The 23160-nt window shown below is 36.7% G+C and overlaps 1 protein-coding gene across 1 annotated transcript in view; it reads left to right on the plus strand.

Annotated features, from left to right (window-relative positions):
• Positions 1-23160, plus strand: part of RGS7 (regulator of G protein signaling 7) — a 204666-nt gene that overhangs the window by 156712 nt on the left and 24794 nt on the right. Inside the window, exons 6-9 of the mRNA XM_041469997.1 lie at positions 2625-2676; positions 14677-14741; positions 16446-16522; positions 16662-16743. Of these exons, the coding sequence (XP_041325931.1) occupies positions 2625-2676; positions 14677-14741; positions 16446-16522; positions 16662-16743 (276 nt within the window). The remainder of the gene's footprint in view (positions 1-2624; positions 2677-14676; positions 14742-16445; positions 16523-16661; positions 16744-23160) is intronic.

Below are 23160 nucleotides of genomic sequence, written 5' to 3' on the forward strand. Positions count from 1 at the left end.
CGGCTCTGGCCAGGCTGCAGTGCCCGAGCCCATGAGCTGTGCCATTAGACGCCTCCGGGCAGCAGGCAGGCAGGGTCGTGCCTCGCACTTCAGAGACAGCTGGTGCCTGCCCGGCTCAGAGCCTCGGCAAGGAGACCTCCTGCCTCTCTGAAAGACCTTTGTCTCCCTCCTTCTGGAGGCTCAAACAAGGAAGGCATTTAATGATCTTCTGCACTTATCTGTACTAGCTGTTATTTGAACCCTTTTCTCGTCTTGTAATGTCTGCCTTTTACTGGCGTTTCTTTTCGGCTTAGCCTATCACACGTCTTTGAAACCTTTTAATATGGTTTATCGTGTGCTTTGCTAATTAAAACTCATGTTCTGTTTTAAGTTTTCTGCTTTTCCCTAGCGCAGGGAGGCTTACACTCATCCTTAATAGCCAGTGCATTATTTTCTGCTTTTTCCTTGATCTCTTCTCCACATTTAGGTTGCACCTTTTTATCCTTCAGAAAAGCCTTGGTCATCTCTGCCTCCTAGCGAGCTAAAGTGACAACACTTCATAACACTGAAGATCATGTCCCCTTTCTCATACTGTGTTTAGTGCCCACGCTGCCTTCACCCCCAAAGTGCAATTTTTAGTAAAATTTAAATGTGTTATTTAAACTAAATACTGAAAAAAGTACTCTGGCTACACATAGCTTTTCATTTATGTGTGAAACAACAGAGTCCTCCTCTAACATCAATAACCTAGCTGTGAATATATAGTATTTGTTCATAGCCTGTTGTGAAATGAATGCTGAAAGCAAAGTTTGTGATTTTTCCCTAAATCAGAAGATGGAATTTGTTTTTAATCTCAGCTGGGATGGGAGTATATGCAATTCGTCATGAAAAATCCTAAGTATGCCTGAGGGGCTTTAATGTGGACTTTGCAGTAAGTATGCCCACAACTGGAAGAGTTTCTGCTGAAGACCTGCTTGAGCAGATATGATTTCTGCACACTTTTTTCAGAAGCTCAGCTTGAACCTATAAACAGAGGTTAACCTTCCTTTTAACAGAGAAATGATGTAGCTGTGCTTTTCTTCTTGGGCCTCTCTGGATGTACATTTTGTGCTCTAAGGAAGGACTGTTCTCACTTGCTGAGTTTGTAAGCTGTATATTTCAATGATGGTGACTTTTTGCTTTATATGAATCACTCTATTAAATTTCATAGTTACTTCTCCAAAATGTGCTGAGTACTGCAATTAATTCTTTAGGAGTTCATCTTCTTTCTATTTGCACTTATATGTGCTTCTACTCGTCACTTTGATTTCAGTGGCGCTGTGAAAGAATGGTTGATTGGAGAATTACTTATTGTTGGTCCCTTCAAATATACCAAGTGGCTTGCAAGAAACACAGCCTTTTAGCCTTTGAAGCTAGCTTGTGATAGTTCCTTTTTTATCCTTTAGCTCCTTGCTGTTGCTTGATAAATAGAAAGTTCTAAATTGCTTCTGTTAAATTTAATGTGTCAATGTTACAAAACCAAGAGATTTTTCACAATATATATTTAATTTGACAATTGGTGTGAATGTGTCACCCTTCAGCCCTGTTAGTTTCCAGATTAACATTGAAATAATTTTAAAGAGAAGTGGGCAGTAAGGAGGTTTCCATTTTTGCAGCTGGGAGATTTTTGAGAAAAAACAATAAGAAATAGAGAGTAAAGCAGAAGGTTTTCCTGAAGAACCACCTGTGTTTTTGAAATACCACTCAAACCACTTCACACATTTAATGAGCTGCATTCAACTTCTCAAATATTATGTAATTCTCTGTAGCAGTGGGTGTGTTTATCTATAGATCAGTCACTCAATCACAGAATATTCTGGGTTGCAATGAGACCCACAGGGATCATTGAGTCTGACTCTTAAGTGAATGGCCTGTGTGGGGATTATGTGCTCTATAAAAATGCTATAATAATATCTGTTTTAACCAAAAGCTGTTATTTTAAAAATGAAGTAATTTGTATGAAAAATGTCTATACAGTCTTATATTCTCTATTTGTTTGAAGTGAATTCTTTTAATAATACATGTAGCACAGTTTTAATAAGTATAGTGTTGAAGTAGTTTTTGGTACTTTTTTGTCTTTCCCTTGAAAAACTCCTGCATTTTAAATCACAACCAGTAAACACTCATTAAAAAGTAGACATTGATGTGAAACAGGATGTTTGTGAAAACAGGATGTTTTTAGTGGCATTTTTAAACAAGCAAAACCTAGGAAAGATAATTGAATATTAATCTGTGAATGAAAACTATCAAAAATCAAGAACTGAATGAACTTCAAAGTCTTTAAACCTGATTCTCCAGGACATGTGAGAGATGTATTTTTAGGGAAAATATAAAAGAGAACCCCATTACTTAGCTTGTGGGTTTTGTTCCCTTAACTTTGAGAACAAAAAACCCAGGTTTTTTCTTTTTCAATGTCATTCTGACACTAGTGTGATAAGCAGTGTACAAATGTAATTTTCTGTTTTGATTTCAAAAATGTCAAGTTAACAGTATAATAGATCTATCAAAAATAGAAATTGATTCTCAAAACCAGTAACAATCCCAGGGCTGTATAATGCTTGCATTGTCTAACTTGAGTTTCCTACTTCTTTTTTTTTTGTCTATAGACACCCTATTTTTGGCCATCAAATTGTTGGGAGCCGGAAAACACAGACTATGGTCAGTGTAGAAATATTTCCTGTTTCTTTTGGAAATCATGCATTTTATTAATGAATGTGTCATTGCAATCTGTCTTGTTTCACCATCCCACTGTTTAAAACATAATTATGTGTCATGTAATTCCTGTGCAAGAGCTACTGATATTGAAATGAATGTGTTGCTACCTTTTTCAAAGTTTTTCAGAAGCTTATCAAAGTCATATTTTGGAGTGGATCTGAGGAAAAAAGAAAAAAACCCAAGCCCCAAAATGCAAGACTCATCAAAACCTACCTTGCTATTCATATCCTCTGCTCCAGCAAGTGTAATTATTTACAGTGAGAGAATCTCAGTGAAGCAGAGGAGACTTTATTGATGGTTGTGCAATGGTTATTATCAGATTGAGACCCAAAGATTTGCCTAGTTTAGAATGCTTATTTCCAATATACACCATCTGGAAAATTACTGATGATGAAAACTAATATAGTTCTAATATGAGCGGTATTAGAAAATACATTTTATTTTTTATCTGCCTGTGTCTTGGGAGTTTATTAGTAAAGTATATATTGTAATTACTGATGTGTGCTTAGACAGCAAAATCTGAGGATAATAGGTAGCAATGTATTAGGAAAAAAGTATTATTAAAAATTATAACAAAGTTAGGTTCCTCTGTACATCAAATGGTGACCTAATTTTTAAAGAAAGTGTATCTATGAGCAGCCTGCTGTTCATTCTAATCCAAACTGTAAGTACTGAGTGCATTTGAAGACCAGGTCACTTATTTAGGTAACTGAATGTGTACATGATAGGTTATGTTCTCAAAATTTCAGACCATGAATATCTCTTTTTATAGCTTTTCAGAAATTTAGGTGAGTGTTCACTTGTAATTAGGATTCTCTGCCCTTGGGAGCCAAAGACTTCAGGGATGGATGGTTCCAATAAATTCTTGCTTCCTTTTTAGAGCAGACTGAGTTTAATTTCAAATACATTGCTAAATAAAGTAATTTTAAGCTGAAACTCTCAGCAGAGCTGCATGTTTCCAAGGTACAGTTTGAAAATGTGACAGTTTCCTCATCCTATAGGAGTAGAAAAATGTTCAATTTTTTATTGATATTTGAGGATGTCCAGTAAATAGTTACTGAAAGCTCCCAAGGACAAGGGGTTCTTACCATGTGTGTGCGCTTAGCCACTCCATATGAGAAAATTAGTCACTGAAGGAAAAATGATTGATTTACCATTTATTGCTTCATTAAAGTCCTCTAATATGTTAAAGATCAACAAATAATTAACTATGTTTTAAGAGACATTGGGTTATTCAGCTGTTATATGTACCACGTTACCGGGATGGTTTTAATAAATAATTATATGCTTAACGTGTCTGAATTTAAGATCAGGCTGAGAAACTATATATTAATATCCTTTAGTCTAAAGTAGGTGATACTTACTTTCCTATCACAGCTGATCTGTGGATTGGTCAATGTTATAAACCTTAGTCAGTAAATAAAAATCTTGTATAATGTGTCCAGGTTTGCCTGCCAGGAATACGGAGTTAAACTTGGCATCAGTGTCTTCATCATACAGGGAGATGCTTTTGTTGAACAGTAAATTTACTCATTTGAGAGCTTTTGAGATTTAAATATGTTTAGTTGCTGAGGTAAACTCTTTGGGTGCAGAGGGGAGAAGGAAGGGGAAGCAACCCCCCCAATTCTGCTATCTTATTACTTCTTCCATGTCATGAGCCAGAAGTGCAGTCCTGTATGAAACAGACCCACAGCTTCCCTGTGCAGCACGGCCAGAGCATCATATTGGAGCAACCAAAGGTGACTGTGTGTCACCAGAACTGGATAATGCTAGGGCATTTGCAGGAAAATAGAATTTTAAGGCATCTTTTCAATACTGTTCTTATTAGGTTAGCATCATCCAAGTCCCAGAAATTAACATTTCCCTTGTAAACAATGGTGATCAGAGGAATACAGGGAAATCAAAATATTTAAGGAACCAAAATTAATCTAAAGTAGGTTTGCATGTTCTGCAGATTTTCACAGTAATTGTTACCTCCTGGAAAATATAGTACATAGAATTTATGTTACTACAGATATGCAAATGCATTTCGCACTTATCATGCATTATGGTGCTGTGTAGTGCTACCAATTTCATGGACTTATCTTGAACAAGTTAAAACTGTGTCCTCTAAAATTATTGACTGTGGCAGGCATTAGAAGTCTCTCAAGACTGGCAAAAAGCAAACTCTCTCTGTAATCTTCCTTGATCAAAGTTACGAACAAGGCAAATCACTTTCTTTGCCATTAACTTATTTTAACAAGCCACTGGAAATACTCTAGAATTTTATTTGAGTTTAAAAATTAATCCTAACCATTCATCTTTACTCATCCATAACTGGGCTACTGTCCAGAATGCAGCACACTGCCAGGAAAATAATTTATAATAAACAAGAAATTAAATGAGATTGAGATACCAGTGTTAGTTTATTACCAGAACTAAGAAACAAATAATCCTTACATATTTGTATAACATGTTAATATCTTTTTAAAAATATAATTTGATCTATATGATCTTGTAATATCAATTATTTGCCTTACAAAATATTTTTTCTGTAGAAAGTATATTTGAAAAAGACATACAAACAGAATGTTCCAATATGTCAAAAAACCACAGACACATTCTCATAGTAAAGGTGTAGTGAACTGCTACGTCGTGGTGGCAAAAAGGACTTGGATTAAGTTAATTTATGTCAAAATGGAAAATAGCCTTTAGATTGCAATTTCCAAAATATTGACTATGATCATTCTGAGGTTACTGAGAAACTACCAATTTTCATAAAGTGCGGAAAATCACCCTGCTTTTTCTTGAAAATCATGCTTTAAATGTTGTCAAGAGAGATTTCTCAAATTGCAAATAATTTTTACAAAGGCAGGTCATTAAGTTCCATCTGTTGAAGTCCATTTTAGTGCCATATGTCTTGGAGTCCACCCAGGCAGGACATGCTGTTCTTTGTAGAATCCCATTGGTTTTAGAGTGATTTTGTTAGTGAAAATAAGTAGTAATAATAACAACTACTATTATTAAGGTTAGTGTAGTTCAAATAACTTTGCTTTTTTTCTGTGAGTTAAGTCATGTTCCCTGAGTTATGATTAGGTTTTGTGGCAAAAAGGATTGGATCTCAATTCAGAAAAACTGGCTCTTGAAGTGAACACAGCTAGTGGCTGAGCATGTGACCTGCTTGGAATTCTCTTCTCTTTTCTTACAGATATAATTTTGTAACTGACAGTTGTTTTTTTTCCAGGCATATTATAAACAGGTCATGTCATTAAGAAGTATTTAAATAGGGAGGCTAGTTAAGCCAGTTGCATCCCAGAAAGGGGAAATATAATGCCACATATGAAGTGGTTATTCTGTGTGCATTTGGTCTCAGTTCTAATAGAACCTGTCAGGTTCTCTTGGAGGTTTAGTGACTCACAGCTATTGCAAATTTGAGGCATTTAGTCCATTACTGTCCTCTTTTTTGAATAAGTAGAAAATATGAAATGTTAGGGAAAAATTCCATTCACAACAAAATTACAATTATTTGCCCTTTTTAAAAAAATTTTAGGCTTAATTTAACATATTTGTGAAAATATAAGAGGCTTATATGAATTTCAGATGTAAAATAAGAAGAATTAGTAACTTTTACGCATTTTCTCTAGTGAACTTTTGCTGATAGTGCCCTACTGTCAGAGGGCACTCAAAAGTTTCTTTGACATATCACACTTTTTCTTGCAGTTAAATGCATGTTTAAAAAAGAGATCTGCTCAAAGGAGAGAAAGAATAAAATTTAGTAAGTGCCACAGTCACTTATAGTCTTAAGGAAGTTTGGACATACTAGAAGACAAAAAGTCAACTGCGTCTATATAGTTGCAACAGGATGTTTGAGCATTGTAGGTTTTTTTTTGTGTGCATTTCTCTCAAATGAGTTAAAATGAAAGAGGACTGCAGAATGTTGGTAAGTTATAGAGAAAACTTATAGAGTTACTTATCAGTTATAAATAACTGATAATGCAACATGAGTTTAAGAGCACTTGACCATATGATCTTTAAATGATGCTAAATGAGACTGTTTTTCTCTATATTCAAAGCAAATTCTTAAATTCTCTTGCTGTGAAGAAGGACAAGTTTTGAAAATGTAACATATTTTCAGTAGCCTTCCAGGTAAAGTCATTACAAAGTATTACAAAGGAAATTAGAGCAATCATGGGGCTTGGGGTAAGTCTTAATTAATTACTCCCTTTTAAACTGTGAGATACTTGTCTGGATAAATGCTGCAGCTCTTTAGATAGTCATCACTTCGTTATCTATCCTGTGTTACAGTAAAATAGAGTAGCCATTTACTTTTGTTGTGTCAAAGCTGTTTCATTGTTGTTCTCCAGCATTTTTAAGAAAGTACAAGCCTGTCCTTATTAAATGTACTTGGTAATCAGCTAAAAAGTCAGTCTGAAAAACACTTCCTTCCTAATGATACTTTCTTATTGCTTAGAAGTAAACTGACAGAGGCCTCTCCATGTTTTGTCTCTGCTGCTCTGTTCTGAACATGAGCCATTTCACCTGGCTCATTTCCCTCTTCTCTCCCAAACTCACAGTAATGCTAAGAAGTACATACTGCACAAAAAGTAACTGCAGTCACATACCATGCTTTTCACATGTTGAAAAATTTCCTATAATTTTCTCTTTAGAGTCTCTTGCCTAGTTATTTTCCATGCTTAGCTTCAAATTCCTCTGAAAATTTGAGTAGCCCAGGAATTTTCTCTCTCATTTGTCTTTCTGTACCCTTTACCATAGAGTGACTATTTGGAAGAACTGTGTGGAGAATGCATTATATATTTTCATTGCCCAAATACACAGGAAGGATTTCCTTGGCAACAGCTTATTAGTAATTGTATTTGAGACATACTGATCCCTATTTCTTACCTGAACTCTGCTGGAGCACTGCATGTTCTCAGCATCTCTTGAAATCAACTCAAAATTATGAGTCAATAGCTTGGGGCAAAACTGGGAGCAGAGAAGCACTTTTGATACAAATTGACATATATATTAAAAAAATTTGTTACAATTCATGCCATAAGAATTTACGAAGAATGTGTGAATAGTTTCTGGACAGCTCTGCCATTCTATAATCTCAAATCTTGATTCTCAGTTCCCATTTTTTCTATAGCTAATGTCAGACTATGTCAGCAATGACTCCTGCAATCAGTTCTTTAAAGTCCTTAATACAGATCCCTCTGTTAATGACCCATGTCTCAAAATTTTCTGTATTTCTAGGTGTAGTAAGAAACAGACTTTTCCTACCAGGACTCAAGCAATTTACTAAACTGTTTCTAAGACTGAGTTGTGACTTCTTAAGTGAATGACTTGCCTTTAGGAAGCTACTTATACAGAATATATTGACTAAGATCTTGGTGACAGGTCTGCGTTACTACAGTCTACCAAGAATAACAGCCTCTCAAGAAAAATGTGACTGGTGTCAGTGCTTGCTATGCATAAAATTTGATCTGGCTAGAACCAAATCAAATGAGCTTTAGGAAAGACATATATGTTAGAAGATAGGTGGAAGAGGTGACCTACAGTATTTTTTCCCAATTCTGAATTCATATACCATTATATTTCTTGCATAGATACATTATCCACTCATTACGAGCTATCTCTGTCATATAAATGATGAAACAAGTCTCACTTCAACAAGCATGGCCTGAATTTTGTTCTGATCCTTGCTCATTCTGACATTGACAAATCACTACAATGAGGCCTCTGTAACCAGAAGGCATTTCCTGATAATGCTTTCCAGTCATCTCACACTTCAGAGTTTTGTGCTCACCTGAATTATTCTTTCCATAAAAGTGTAACTTATTCCCATAATATGACCATGGAAAATGTGTTTGGCCAATGCATGTGTATGCACACATAAGAAAGGGTAACTGATGCAAGTACCTGTTTCTGCAGTACTGTTTTAAAAGCATTAATAATCTGCATCTAGGTCCCCTATAAATAAAAATAAAGTTTCTTAACAGAATTCTGATATTTCTAAACATAACTTGGAATTTTCTGAGGACATTTCACATTTCTGAGAACTTTTCAAGTTTCTATGTTGAGTAAATTAATAGGTTTCATAGAATATCATGAGTTGGAAGGGAATCACAGGGATCATTGGAGTCCAACTCCTGCCCCTGCACAGGACACCCCAAGAATCACACCATGTGCCTGAGAGTATTGTTCAAATGCTGCTTGAGCTCTGTCAGGTTGGTGTTGTGACCACTTCCCTGGGGAGTCTGGTCCAGTGCCCAACCACCCTATGAGTGAAGAACCTTTTCCATATATCCAACCTGAACCTCCCTGGACACAGCTTCTGGCTTTGTCACTGGTCACTACAGAGAGGGGATCAGTGCCTGCCCCTCCTCTTCCCCTGAAAATTAAGCTGTAGACTGCAATGAGATCTCCCTAAGTCTTCTCTTGTCTAGGCTGACAAGCTGAAGGACCTCAGCCCCTCCTCATGTGACTTCCCCTCACCCCATCACCACGAGTGACCCAGATTAGAAAGGTGTGGAGGGGGCAACGTTGGTGCGCTGCTGTGATCACTGTGGCATGTCTTCTGCAGCACCAGGGTCCCTGGGGGCTCTGTGGCTGTTTGAATGCTAACCCTAAAGGAATCTTAGTGCTGAGGCTGAGGTCCCCATTGCTGTGGTGGTCCAGGTTAGAAGGGTGTGGAGGCAGCAATGCTGGAGTTCTGACATGCTCTACTTTGCATGCCTTTTCCTGCCCCACTGTCCCTGGAGCTGTAGGCTTTCTGACTCTCTGAAAATATAACCATAATGGCAAGTTGAAAGCATTATGACCATATCAAGAAGCATGAAATGATTCAATGGATGTAGTTTTAAATTATATTTGACAGTTGGGTATTCTTTGTCTGATTTTGGGTGACCTTTCTCCAATACCCGTTTTTTGTCACCCTTCAGGATTTTCCAAGGCCATCACCATCTGGGGACTTCTGTATGTTGAAGATGAATTTGCTTTTTTCTAATTCTTGATCTCTTTGGTAGTTTGAAATTTGGGTTCTTCCTTGCCCTTTGTTTATGTAAGAATGTCCTCTGCTTGTGTAAATCTATAATTGACTTGCTTTCCTGAATTGTTATAGGAATGAATAGGATTAAAGAGTAATGACTAGAATTGGGGAGAAGTGTTTCAAAAGTTAAGGTTTTGATGATTTGGCAGTTTAATATACATAAACCTGATCATGGTCTTCCTTCTAACATAAGTTTTTTAGCATTTACTTAAGAGTGTGGTCCTTTTGTAGATATACAGGGCTCTGTGGTGACCCATTTTTAAGACTGAGTGAAAGTCAATAGCTGTTGATAAGGGCAATTCTTTTTCTATTGACTAAGAGCAGAGGTGACCTAAAGATGGTATGAAATAGCCCTAGAAATCCCAATGTTTAAATAAAAGAGTTAATTTCATGCTTTACATCCTGCAGTCATGTTTTATGCTGATTGTCCTGTAATTCTCCATCTGAAGCAGGCACTTGGATGTAGAGGGAGAGCTGTCTGTCTGCAGGGCACTTGGAAACCCTTAGACTTTGCAGTACTTGCTTTTTTCTTTGCTCTTTAGACACAGACTAGGCTTATACACACTGGCTCTGAAAACAGGATTTTGGCTCAGGGACTAGATAAATTTAACCTGGCCCTAGTGGAGGTACCGAGAGTTCACTGAAAGCACACTCACTGTTGGGGATGAATCCAGATGTGACCCCACTGGCACAGTTATGGAAGGATTTTGTGTATGTGGTGGTGAGGGTGTAGGTGCCATACTCTGTGGTCTTCAGAGGCCCAGCTGAACTCCCATTGAATTTAGCTGTGGCCTTTGCTCCACTGTGGCAAAAGGGAAGATTTAGCCCCTGTTTAGGAACCAGATAAAACTCCCCAGTGTGGGTTTTTGGTGAAAGTTTTGGGTTTGGTTATTTGTGGGTTTTTACTTTTTTTTTAAGTGTGTATAATATAATGTGTACTCAGTCCAGTTTCTTGAGTCTAGAATGAAATGTGTCATAATCTCTATGATCTTATCTAAAGGAAAAATCTATAGAGGTTTCTTAGGATCTTTCAAATGCAAGTGAATGGTAAAGAATAGGAAACATATAGTGAACCATGAAAATGGTTTTTTTGGGTGTGACAGTTTAAAAACTTGCAAGAGGGAAAGTATAGGCATCCTCTCTATGCAACTCTGGCATTGTAATCTCTCTTGAAACTCTCAGATTGCCCATATTTTGTGAATGCCTGAACAGAATCTTCAAGAGCTAGTAGACTGTATCTACTGCACAGCTACAGAAATGTGTTTCACCACTTGTTTGTTGTTCAAATACCCATTTATAAGCATCACTGACCATCTTTCATTATGAAATGTTACAAATTAATATGGCCTTTAAAATTATTGGCGAATCTGTTCTCTCATGGTAATCAGTCACTTCTAAAGCACAAGCTATAGCATCTAATATATAATTCACTTTAGTAGAGGCAATTATGTTGATTGCAAAATCCATCAGAATACACTGGCTCTAAAAATAAGTGTATAAGGCAGTCCATATTTAGCAAATTGAGGTTATTAATCAGACCCTGTTCCTTGCATATCATTCATCCCCATGGTGAGCATTTTGCAGCACCCTTGTCAGGGAGTGGCAAGCAAGGAAAGGTAGGCAAGAACTGGGGTTGGCAACAGTGCAGGCAGGAACAAGACAGCAGCATGGATAGGCTACAGGGCTGATTAGAGATCTATCTACAGCACAACTCAAGCCTGTGCCAGGGGGAGTAGCTAGGCTTGAGCACAGTTCAAGGGTACAGGCCTCAGGGGAACTCCTAGATGGGCTCCTCAGTGGAATCACAACTCCTTGGAGTACTGAGTGCCCTGACCAGGTCCTTTGCAGGACAGATAAATTGAGAGCTATATATAGAAATAGTTGGAGATCCTTCCTGCAGGCTGCACTTCTTGTGAAGCTGTAAAAACACTGTCAACCTATGGGATTGGAAAAGCAGATACCGTAATTCACTGAAATTCTGGGAGATCCTGACTCTGCTTTGAGAGGGAAATGGATTGACATCCTCAAAGTTGGGCTACTGAACGAGTACAGTTACTTCATGTGTGATTTGGTGCAGAAAAGGAGTGGTGCCTGTGAAAGGTGGGAGCAGCCATATTTCAAATCTCATTGTCCTAAAAGTCAGAACAAAACCTCACTACTCTATATCTTCAAATGATCTGGCTGAAAATGAGGGTGGTTTTCACATTCTTGCTTTCCAACGTGCTACTGAATTTTTTACAGGTAAGCCAAATAATGTGATAGAGAGCATAAACAAGTGAGGACAAATTCCTGAGCTGCTGTCAGCTTTTCGTGGCAGTACAATTAGCTGTTAAATACAGGCTCAAACATGCACTTTTATAAGGATGGAATTGTTAGCACATAGCAATGGCAATTGATTGAGTTAGAGTAGGAATGTCCTCCAGCACTTTTTCTCCTACCCTAGTGGATATGCTGTACTTCCCACAATAGTAATTTTTCCTTGGGCATATTCTACCTTATTCCCAGTGGCACATAGAAACATTTTGGGCATAAGAAATCGAAGCCACAGGTGTTTTAACCATTAGACTCCTCTGAAGGGGAAGGGATTTGGATATTTCAGTTTAAAAAAAAAGGGATGAATATGACTGTTTGAGTCTTGGCCAAGTTATGCTCATTATGAACACCAAACATCTTTATATGGACTCTACTATGGATTGGGAGCAAAGAAGGTCATTAAAAGAACCCTGCAGGGAAAATAACTGCAGTAGAGTTGCACAGTGAAGACACAGTTTAAAATTAATAATGTGTCAAGCTAATTCGTCTCCTGGTGACCTGCTCATTGTTTCTCTGGTGTTGAAATCTCTGTTATCTAAAGATACTTCTTTGATGAAACCTATCCTGACAGAAAGATGAGCAGTCAGCTACCTCTGAAGAGAGAATTTTTGTAGGAGGTAGCAGGAAATATAATCCCAAAATTTGCCCACAATAGGACTCAAGAAAGAACTAAACTAATTAAAAGTGCCTGCACTGGGACTATAAGAATGTGGTTTAAAAGTTTTGATTAAGTGCAGGAACAGGGAGCTTTTTTTGTTTCTGTTCAGATATTAAATTGGTAGACAAATTTTGACCCCTGGAATTGTCAGAACTGTCTACACACTCATATAAAGTGTGTATTTTATTGCTAAGATTTACAAGGGGCTTAGGAATTTTTTTTTCTTGTTCGATGAAATAATCAGTTTTGAAGGAAAAGAGGAAAATGCTTCACTGTAAAAGAAGCTAAATGACAAAGACCTTCTCTCTCCTCAAGAATCTGTTACCAGTGTACTGATTGTGAATGCAACCTAGGTAAAAAAGGTCCAAAATTCATCCCCTCATCTTTTTTGTGATGTTTCAGCATGCATGCCAATGCATTAGTGTAGGTGTATAATAATATTACAATACATGAAAGCTACAGAAACTGTCTGCTGTGTGTGACATGGATATATATCTGTCTTTGTACATTTTGTAGACACAGAAACTGCCTTGAAACCAGAGGGTATGTGGGGGGGCAGGGAATAGGGAAAGAGACCATGGCTCCCTATGAGAGTGGAAAGTGAACTGTTGTGAAAGAAAATAGATCAAATAATAATACATGAAAAGAGGAGGGGAAGAAAAGACAAAAATTGCATTAAAATATAACTCATTTTACTCAAGTAACACCTTTAATTGCAGGTAGAAGTACTTGTAATCAATTCAACTAAAAGAACATTCACTGGAGTGGGTTTGCATGCATTTGCAGGTGTCTTGCCAGGAATAAATATTTCCATGGAATCTTAAATTATATTTTACTAACTTAATATTCAAATATATGTAAAATGAGCCCCTCCTTCTTCCTAGTTAGGAAGAATTACGTTCCTGTGTGAAGTTATTTCCCAGAGAGGCTTTGCTCCTGTAGTAGAGCAGCTGGCAGTCAGGGAGCAGGAACGTTCCTAAGCACAACCAGTAACTATGGGCTCTTTTTGCTGACTGTAAAGATGACAGATAAGTTAAGGTTTTATTACCTACTCTGATCAAAAGATTCATCCATCTCACATGAGCAGTGCTCTGAAGTAATGAAGTGGGTAAGTATTGCACAATTAGGAATTGTGCTGCACTCATTGTCTCACTGGTGGGGGAATCTGTAAAATATTCAGGGTTGTTTGGAAAGTATTTGCTGCTAAATAAAGTCTATTGAAAATGTACTTCAGCATTTTATTACCAAAGATTCTGCTCTGTCTGAATGAAGTGGAGGAAGGACAGGTCTTCTGAAGGATTTTTTTATTTAGAAAATAAATGAAATAATATTTTTTCTTGTATGTAACAGATGACATACGAGAAAAAATTTTTTTTTTTTCATTTTTTGGTCTCACATTATTTTCTAGTTTAAGTGTCGGTTATAGCAAACTAATCTGTATGAGACATGAATTTTATCTAGAATTATTTTTTAGCTGAAATCTTCTTAGGTTGAAAGTTTATGTTTTCTAAATGTAGAGTCAAAATAAATAAAACCATGTATTCATGTTCTTACAATCCTTTTTGACTAATGCAGCAGCAGCTCCTGCTAAAACTCTTATGCATTATGATTTATACACAGACAGTTTGAAAAATGTCTTTGCCATTTTTCTTTAATGTGCTAGTTCCCTGGCCATTAAAAAACCCTGACCTCGAGTACCTCATGAATTTTGCACATGATGTCTGTTGCATAAAGCAGATTTTATTATTATTTAATGAACCTATGTATCTGATTCATCATTTCAGTTACAATCCTGGTAGCCTTGATCCCATATTTAAAGCTTTCTAGAACAAAAGGAGAACTCAAACCAAAAAAAGCTAGCTTTAAACCAGACCTGAAGCTTTTATTTCTGATCTGCCATCTTTGTGAGATAGTAGCAAATTCTGTTTATTTTGTTCTGTTCCAGCTGTTTACCTCTGCAAGCGGACAATGCAAAACAAAGCAAGGCTAGAACTAGCAGACTATGAAGCTGTAAGTACCTGGCAAAAAGTAAATTTCTCTACTGGGCCTGATGAGCCTGTGAAATAATGTGAAGCATGAGAACTATGGGCATTATGTGTGAGAATCTATCAGTTATCCAGTTCTTCCAGCTTGTGGGTCTAACGCTGCTCAAAAGCCATTTAAGACTCAAAAGTCTTAAATGGCTTTTTTTGAGAGATGATAGTGAAGGCTAACTGGACAAGTGTTGAGATTACAGTCCGTCTCTAATCTTACTCTGCTCAGATCCCCATGCCAGGATCACAAATAACTTCACAAATCCCAGTTGCACCATGAGTTTTTGGAAGCAGTTGTTCTCTACACCATTTAAGGTTTGAATGAAGGATTCCTGACAACATTTCCAAAAGCTCTTGATAGATGTAGAAATGTAAATTTCATTCTTTATAAGTGATGCTGACACTTGAGCCTTTTCCCATCAGCTAGATGAGAGGCAAAGAGGGTCAGACTAGAGGCATTCCTACTCCCTGACAGTTGTGCTGTGCCTCGGGCAAGGTAAGATAATTGGGGCCAGGAAGAGCTTGAAAAAGAGGGAGTTGGAAGGAGAAAGATGTCTTGAATTCCAACTCTACCCCCAAAAAGTTCCTGAATTTTTCATGAGCCTGTCAACATAAAATTCACAAACAGCCCTGTCTCTGTGCTGAAAGCTGTCCAGCTGTGCTGCTGTGACCTGATAGCAGGATAGTCAGCCAGGCCTCTCAACACGCCAGATACTCCAGCCACAGCACCATGCTGACACACTGTATTGCTTCTTTTGGCACAAGCTTGTTTTTCAGTGTACTGCACTGTGGGACATGCATAATTTTAAACTCACATGCCTTAGAAAACTCCCCTTCAATGTACAATCCATAAGAGCCTTTTCTGGTATGCACAAGGTCTCTAGAAAGTCTGCTCTTCTCTTTCTGTAGTCTTCATTTTCAGTGAGTATGGCACAGAGATATGTTTGCAATGCATAGAAATATAGTAAAAACAACACTTGTTAAGAAGACTGCATACTGCTGCTGATTAAGCTGGGAAGAGATTTAGAAAGCTCTGTTGGAGACAGTGAAAATGTTCCATCATCAATGGAAGAAAGAATTTTGCAATGATTTTATAAATTTTCTTCCTGTTATTATTAGTAGGCTGTAGGATAGATACATTTCCTGTACAGTATTGAAGAACTATAATCTGCATTTTTAAAAATGAGGATAGCTGTGGAGGTTTGGCAATACTACCAAAAATGGCAGCCAACATTGTTCAGTGGAAACTGTTTGCATAGATGACTGATGAAGAATTGTCATGTGGATCATCCAGAAAGGAGATAACTGCTGTTATCTTTCATTGTCACATACTATCAAAACAAGGATGTTTCTTTGTACTATTTCAAAATTGCTAAGATAACACACAGTATATAAAAATGTTTCAGAAATCCCATGTTCTGCTGAAGGATGCATCTGCCCTTTTTATCAGAGTTTCAAAACTAAAATAGTCGAGGCATTCAAAAGTATTCCATCTCATTGGGTGTCAAGAACAAACTTTGTATCAGACAAGTAAGGTCCTTTTACACTGACACAGATATCATGACTTGTATTGCGTTTTTGGTGAGGGGGAGGTGAGGAGAGGAGGGAAAGATAAAGCCTGAACCTATTAAAGAGTAAATAATTTGCAAGATAACCCACTAAAATTCTGATGTATTTGCAGGAGAGTTTGGCCAGGCTACAGCGAGCTTTTGCTCGGAAATGGGAGTTTATTTTTATGCAAGCTGAAGCACAAGCAAAGTAAGTTCCTTTGGAGATGAGCCGTTTTCATTTTGCATGATTTTTTTGAAAGGAGGGGGGAGAAGTGGTTGGACACATTTTGTGTTTAAAATTACTGTCCTCAACGCTGTTTCTTTTAAATGTCCTGTGACTTTGACAGGGTTGACAAGAAGAGAGACAAGATAGAGAGGAAGATCCTTGACAGTCAGGAGCGAGCATTCTGGGATGTGCACCGTCCAGTGGTGAGTGCTGGTGGGACCTGGCTCTGTGAGCAGGGCTGCTGATAAATGTCACCTTCTGTGGAGCTTTGGGTAGCCTGGGCACAGCTAGTAAAACAGCAGTAGAGTGAGGGGCTGGGGCTTGCTTCACTCTTTTAAGGATCTGAAGTTTACATGAACCTGATATTGCAGACTTCAGATGTGTGTGCATCCAGTTCATGATTTTCAGTGAATAGATGTGTTGTGCCTACTTTATTGAATCAGAAGGTACCTGTCTTCGACTATTATCATCTCAAAGGTTTCCTGGGGTATGAGTCACATAATCAAAATTATCAGAATAACTAAAAATACTCTTAAATAAGTCTGACTATTTTTCTTTTTTAGTCTGCTTTTTTGCTTGCTAAGTCTTTTAACTTCACTCTAGTTATGTTTCCAAGCTATTTTTGAAGTACATAAAGATTAGGTATTGGCTTTGAGCTGTGGGAGTCACTGTCTAAATAAGATTTGTCTGAGTTCTTTTGTCAAAGTCCATCTGAAACCAAAGTTTAAAAAAGAAATTTTCTTACATACCCAACTATATTTGAGTGCTAAAATTGTGAAAAAATAATGTCAATTGTTACAATAATTCCGATTAAACTGTACATTTTTTTGCTTTACTACAGAGCAATATTGAGTTGCTCTGAAATTTAGAGTTAAGCTTTCCTTTTCTGTTCATGCAGTTTGGTATCATTACCAATGGAATAATATATGAACTATATCTTTTGCTCTGACACTGGGGAAAGCTACTTTTAGTAGGGGAAGTAAAATTAGGTGATGACATATGTGGAAGAGTAGAATGAAATGAGAAAGTTTAAATAAAAAATTATAAACTTGATCATGCTCAGCTTACATTTGTGACTGTGAAACTGAAGTGGTTGTAGAAGAAATGGATTTTTAGGTAGGATTTAGAATGTCAGTGAAATAGGATTAGAATGTTAGTGAAAATAACTTGATTCCAACCACAGGAAATAGATTCAAAGAGACTGGGATGTTATTGTCTAATCACTGACATAAAACAAGGAAGGAGAACAGAAAGCAGTTTACCATCTGATGTAGGTTGGAGCTACATAGGGAATAAACACAAAGTATCTGTGGACCTGAGACCTGTGAAGGTGCAGAGAGCTTTTATATTTGCTGCAGAAATGGATCTAAAGGTTTTGAATCTGAGAATGAGATGTTATTTTCAGGTTTGGAAGAGATGAATTGTTGGAGCTTCAAGAGAGTAAAAGGGAACAGGACAAGAGGAAATTGAATCTGACTAAGAGCTTTGGCTGAACTGTGGATAAATCTGCCTGGTCCAGCAGATGTTTTTAATCTGGATGTAAACATACCTAGGAAATATCAGAGGCAAAATACTGGCTTACAGTCAGCAGTGTAGGCTCCTGGCTTTAGAAGATATAAATAGATGAATGGATAGGTTCATACTTTGGCTAAACTGCTCCTCTCAAGAGTCAGTGGAATAATTTTTTTGAAAACACCGTTATGAATTTACTGTCACAGTAAAATCCAGAAGCTTCTTTTGAAAAGAACAAAGGATAAAACACAAAAAGACTGAAAAGAGGAGTGTGATGCTAGAGCTAGTTACAATTTGTAATGGATTTTCAAGCCTCTGAAAGGCCTCAAAAAAATTTACAGAAATGCTGCTGCAGCTCTGGAGAGCTAAATTTTTTTAAACAGTTTTTTAAGGTGATGTTTGAATGACAATCCATGTATAATGCTTATTTTTATTTACAGTGTTTCCTTTTGATAAAATTTTAGGGGCTAGGGGCAGTGACAACATAGTTCAAAATCCACCCCAATGTAACTTTTTTTCACTGAAAATGAATTTTGGTCATTAAATGTTTCATTATTTTTGGTTGGTTGGTTGAAGGTGAGCAAATAAATATTTTTTCAGGGTTTTCTTGCAGACATCCTTGCAGTCCTTAGCTGCTTTATTGCTATATTTGTTACTTACCCAGGTACAGTACAGATACAGGAGATTCCCATGAAAAATATACACTATGAATACTGCATTTGCATTATATTTCAACTTTAAGTTGATGAAAGGAGCAGAAGAGGGAAGCAAGCCATCATTCCTAAAGGACAGTGCAGCAGTGCACTACAGGAATGGGAGACACAAGAACAGCTGTATGGCAGTGGAGACAAGAGAATGGCAGTGCAGAAAAAGAGGATGATTAGGTCTCAGAAATGTCACTGTGACTCATAGCATTGAAATAAGGGAAATTAACCGAGGCTGGACATGTGAAGAGGATTTGCCTCAAAAAACACCACTGTTTCATAGGTCCCAAGTCAAAGGCAACCCTGTAGATGATTACAGAAGTTCTAGAAGATTTGTGCCACAATCTGACAGACAAATTCTTGAAAGTCATTATGACTGTTACTTTTGATTGGCTGGCCCATAATTTTTTCCAGGGTCTTCAGACTTAGATGATGCTTGCAGATGAGCCAGAGAAATTGAATTTGGAAAGGTTTATTCAAATAATCATCTACTGCTCAATTTTCTTCCGAGAGACAGTTAAGAGAACAGCTTTGTTATCTCACTGTTTAGTTTCCATTCCAATGTTTACTTAATTGCTGTTTCAAACTGTACATCTTTTGGTTTTTTTTTGTTTTTTTGTTTTTTTGTTTTTTTTTTTTTTTTTTTTTTTTTGTTTTTTGTTTTTTTTTTTTTTGCGGGGTGAGGGAAGGAGAGTGGAGCTTGTGGTGTGTATTTCAGGGTATGTGGAGTGCAATCTTGGTAATTTCTGTAAATCCCAATTTCTGCTTTATGTAGAAAAATCTTACCTTGCAGTTAAAAAGAGTACGGCTGAGCTTCAGCTATAGATAACTGCAGCCTGCAGAGACTTTCCCAAACAATATTTAATTTTACTACTTCAGATACCAGCCATAGAAAAACCATGGAAATGTGTGTCAGGAAGAGCTGTATAAAATCCCTTGCAATCCTGAGCATCAGGCCAAGGAGAAAGTCCATGCTGTTATTTCCAAGGTAGAGCCAGTATCTGGCATAGGTCTGAGATTAGTATTATTCACGTATAGTGATGCATTTCTCTTTTTGATGGCAGAGTAAATATATCTTGAAAAATCTTTCTCTTCTTTTCACCTGCCTAGGAAGTGTATTATTTTCATAATTTTGAAACTTCTGTTGATAACAGACTGTGGAAATAAGCAAAAATTGGTTAGGAGGATTAAGGTGTTAGTCAGAAACAGTAACAAATCAAGACAAATTGCGGAAGTAAGTTACTTCTAGGAGAAATTGAGAAGCTGCCTTTGTTCAAGAAGAAATGTCATGCTCCTCATTAAAGTATTTGAAAGAGAACTTGTTTCATCTTTCCTGAATTATTATCTCTTTTTAAACTCCATAATCTTACACTTGTTAAGAAGGGACAAATGGGTACGAAAGCAGTAAATCCTCTGAAACATTCTCAAACCCACACTAAATACAGTCAGGGCAAAGTAGCTGTGGCTTGCTCTAAAATTAACTCTTTAAGTAACAAGTGAGACAGTTGATGTCTTGCTGCCACAAATTATTCACTTTTCTTCCTGAGTTATACATTCATTAAACAATATGGCAATAATAAAAAATTCCTTTTGGGTACTTGCTGAGATTCACATTAATTCCAAAGATAATGGGGGAAGTATCCTTTTCTTTGAAAGTCGCCTGTATACTTTGTAACTGCAAAAACTTGAAAAAGCATGTCATTTTCTCCAATGCCTCTCTGACCTTTGTCATCAGTCTGTGCTGGTTGTATTACAGTCACATCTAGCAGGTTTCTGTGCAGTTGTTTTTAAAATGAAGATGGGAAATATGCAACAGATACGCATGTGTCCCTTTCCAAAGTTGAAACACTGGCTGTGGTTTAGTCATAGTGTGATTTGATAAAGCATGAGCATGAGTCAAAGTGTGAGCCCGTTCTTTCATTCTGCCATTTGTAACTTGGTTAAAACCAATCCACAGGATTTCTATTCCCATTGCTGTTACTGCTTTGCTGGATTATGGTGATTATTTTGGTTCTCTGGGAGGAAATGGATATACAATATCGATAACGGTCAGACCTAATGACCTTCAAGGTCCATTCCAACCTAGATGATTCTATGATTTTATGAAAAACAACAGTATTTATGCGATTTAATACAGGACAGAGAAGTATCTGGGGTGAGTATGTCTGGAATTGGGTGTTCCTTGCCATTGCTTCCTAACGCCAAACTAGGAAAACAGTGTTTTTCGAATATTTTGTACTTTGTCACATATCCCACACCTTTTGCTTCTCTCTCTCTTTATGAGACTCTATGTCCATTAATTTAATTTCCTCTGTTTTTTTAAAATTGTATTTTAAGTGGTCTGAACATGACCCTTGACACCTGACCTGGCAGATAACATTACCAGGAGCTGAGGGCCAGGCAGGGGTTTCTTCTGTATTTTAACAATTATTTCATCCTGTCCTTCAAGATCAGCCTCAGAGCGTTGTCAAAACAGTGAATTTACCTTGGATAAGATGGTGCATGCCTGCATTTCATACTCAGTGCTAGACTTTTCTGGGCCAGTCACTTGTTTAGCCAGAGAACACTTATCTCTGCTTTTTCATAATATTTTCAGAAAATTTATAAATGTCTTCAGAAAGCAAATGTGAATCATGCCATCCAACTTCTCTAGTGATATATATACATACAATTTTCATGTCTTCTTTTGCACCTGGTTTACCATATATCCTTGCAAGGGAGTTGCCTTTACAGCAGACAGGGAATGCAGCCAAACCAGGAATTGTCATTCTCAGATAATTGCCATTCTGATAATGAAACAAAGCCTTGTACAATGCTTTAATTTCAAAAATTGGTTATAATGTTTATGATCCATACTTGCATGTGCTTGAAGCACATATTTCTAAGCCTTCTAGCTGGCCTGCTAAGATCTTTGTAGAAGATTTTGTATTCACGTTATTTAGCTTTTTTATTTAGTCGAATACTCGAATAAAGATGGGGCAGATGGGGAAAAAGAAGCAAAGTTTCTTGCAAGAGTGCAACAAAATGAATTTTTGGAAGTTAAAATTGAGAGGTAACAAGCTGTGAAATAGTTAATTGATGAGGTGATGGAAGGACACCAAGAAAAATTATATGGCAATATGGTTTTGATTAAGACCCAGTTCTGTGTGAAACTAGGAAAGTAACCTGAAGAAGTAAGTATAAGAATTTTTTTTTATAAGTGCAGTGTTTATACACAGATCCTTGTATCTGTGGGAATGAAATTTTCTGCTTTAATCTAAAGCATTTTGAAAAAAGATCTTTTTATAAGTCAAAAGGCATATAATCAATTTCTAAATGTCACCTATATTTGCCATCAACTTTTTCAGAGATGTGTTAGACTCTTCTGTTGCCACTTATTTTCAAGTGAGTAACCTAAATTTCTTCTGTATGGAATCTGTAAAACAGCAGTTTCCTGCCTTTTGTGGTAAAAAAAATAAAATATTGAGAAAGCAATAATGAATCTAAGTATTTAGCAAAGGGGCAAGAAAACAGAAAAATTTAACAAGTTTCCTTGTGCAATAGCATAACAAATGCTGGAATCTTCACAAACACAAAAATCATTTTAATACAGCCTTAAGTAAAATTAATACTACTGAAACACCATTTGAATAAATACAATGGATCTAATTTCTGTGCAACAATTTCTGGTTCTGAAAACCAGTGGCTATAAATCTGAAATGATATATCATAAATTAAAACTAATTAGAAATTAAATCCACTTGCAAAAATAATTAAGCATAGAACTTCAATGCAGGAGTATTTTCTTGGGTACAGCTTCTTGTTTAATTTCATATAACTAGTCTCAAGAATTAAATTTTTTACCTTCTTTTTCTTATGCATTTTTCGTAATTGTAATTCTGTGACACACAGACTACTAATGTTTTTTTAAAAAAATTATCAAATCTTGTTCTCTTAAGGTGAAATTTCAGCTTTCAACAACATCTGACCTTAAACAACCAAGTATGTGAGAACATAAGGATCACTGTCATGGCTGAAGATATTCTATCTCCTATGGATACATTTTATGGCTTCATTTATTAGTATAATATTCCTTCAAAATTTCTCTGTGTCTCTCTCCTTTTTCAAACAGGTCTTCCGTTTGCACAGGCAGTGAGATTCCTTGTGTGTCTGATACTACTCAGGGAAAAGATTTGAACTCTAGTTTGAGAAGACAAATAAGTATAAAGTAGAAATTGGTACAGTGCAGGTTTCTTTATTTTGGAAAGTTTTGAAAAATCTTTGAAATTTTAAGTGATCCTAAAGTCTATATGAAGTAAGACTTCACATATCTTAGTTTGAAATCATCTGGGTGTTACCTTGCTGCAAACATAATTAGTTTGATCAAACTCATTGATCAAATGTCTCTTCTTTATCTGATGGTGT

The sequence above is a fragment of the Pyrgilauda ruficollis genome, unplaced genomic scaffold (assembly GCF_017590135.1).
Source record: "Pyrgilauda ruficollis isolate IOZ18807 unplaced genomic scaffold, ASM1759013v1 scaffold24, whole genome shotgun sequence".
Taxonomy (NCBI): domain Eukaryota; kingdom Metazoa; phylum Chordata; class Aves; order Passeriformes; family Passeridae; genus Pyrgilauda; species Pyrgilauda ruficollis.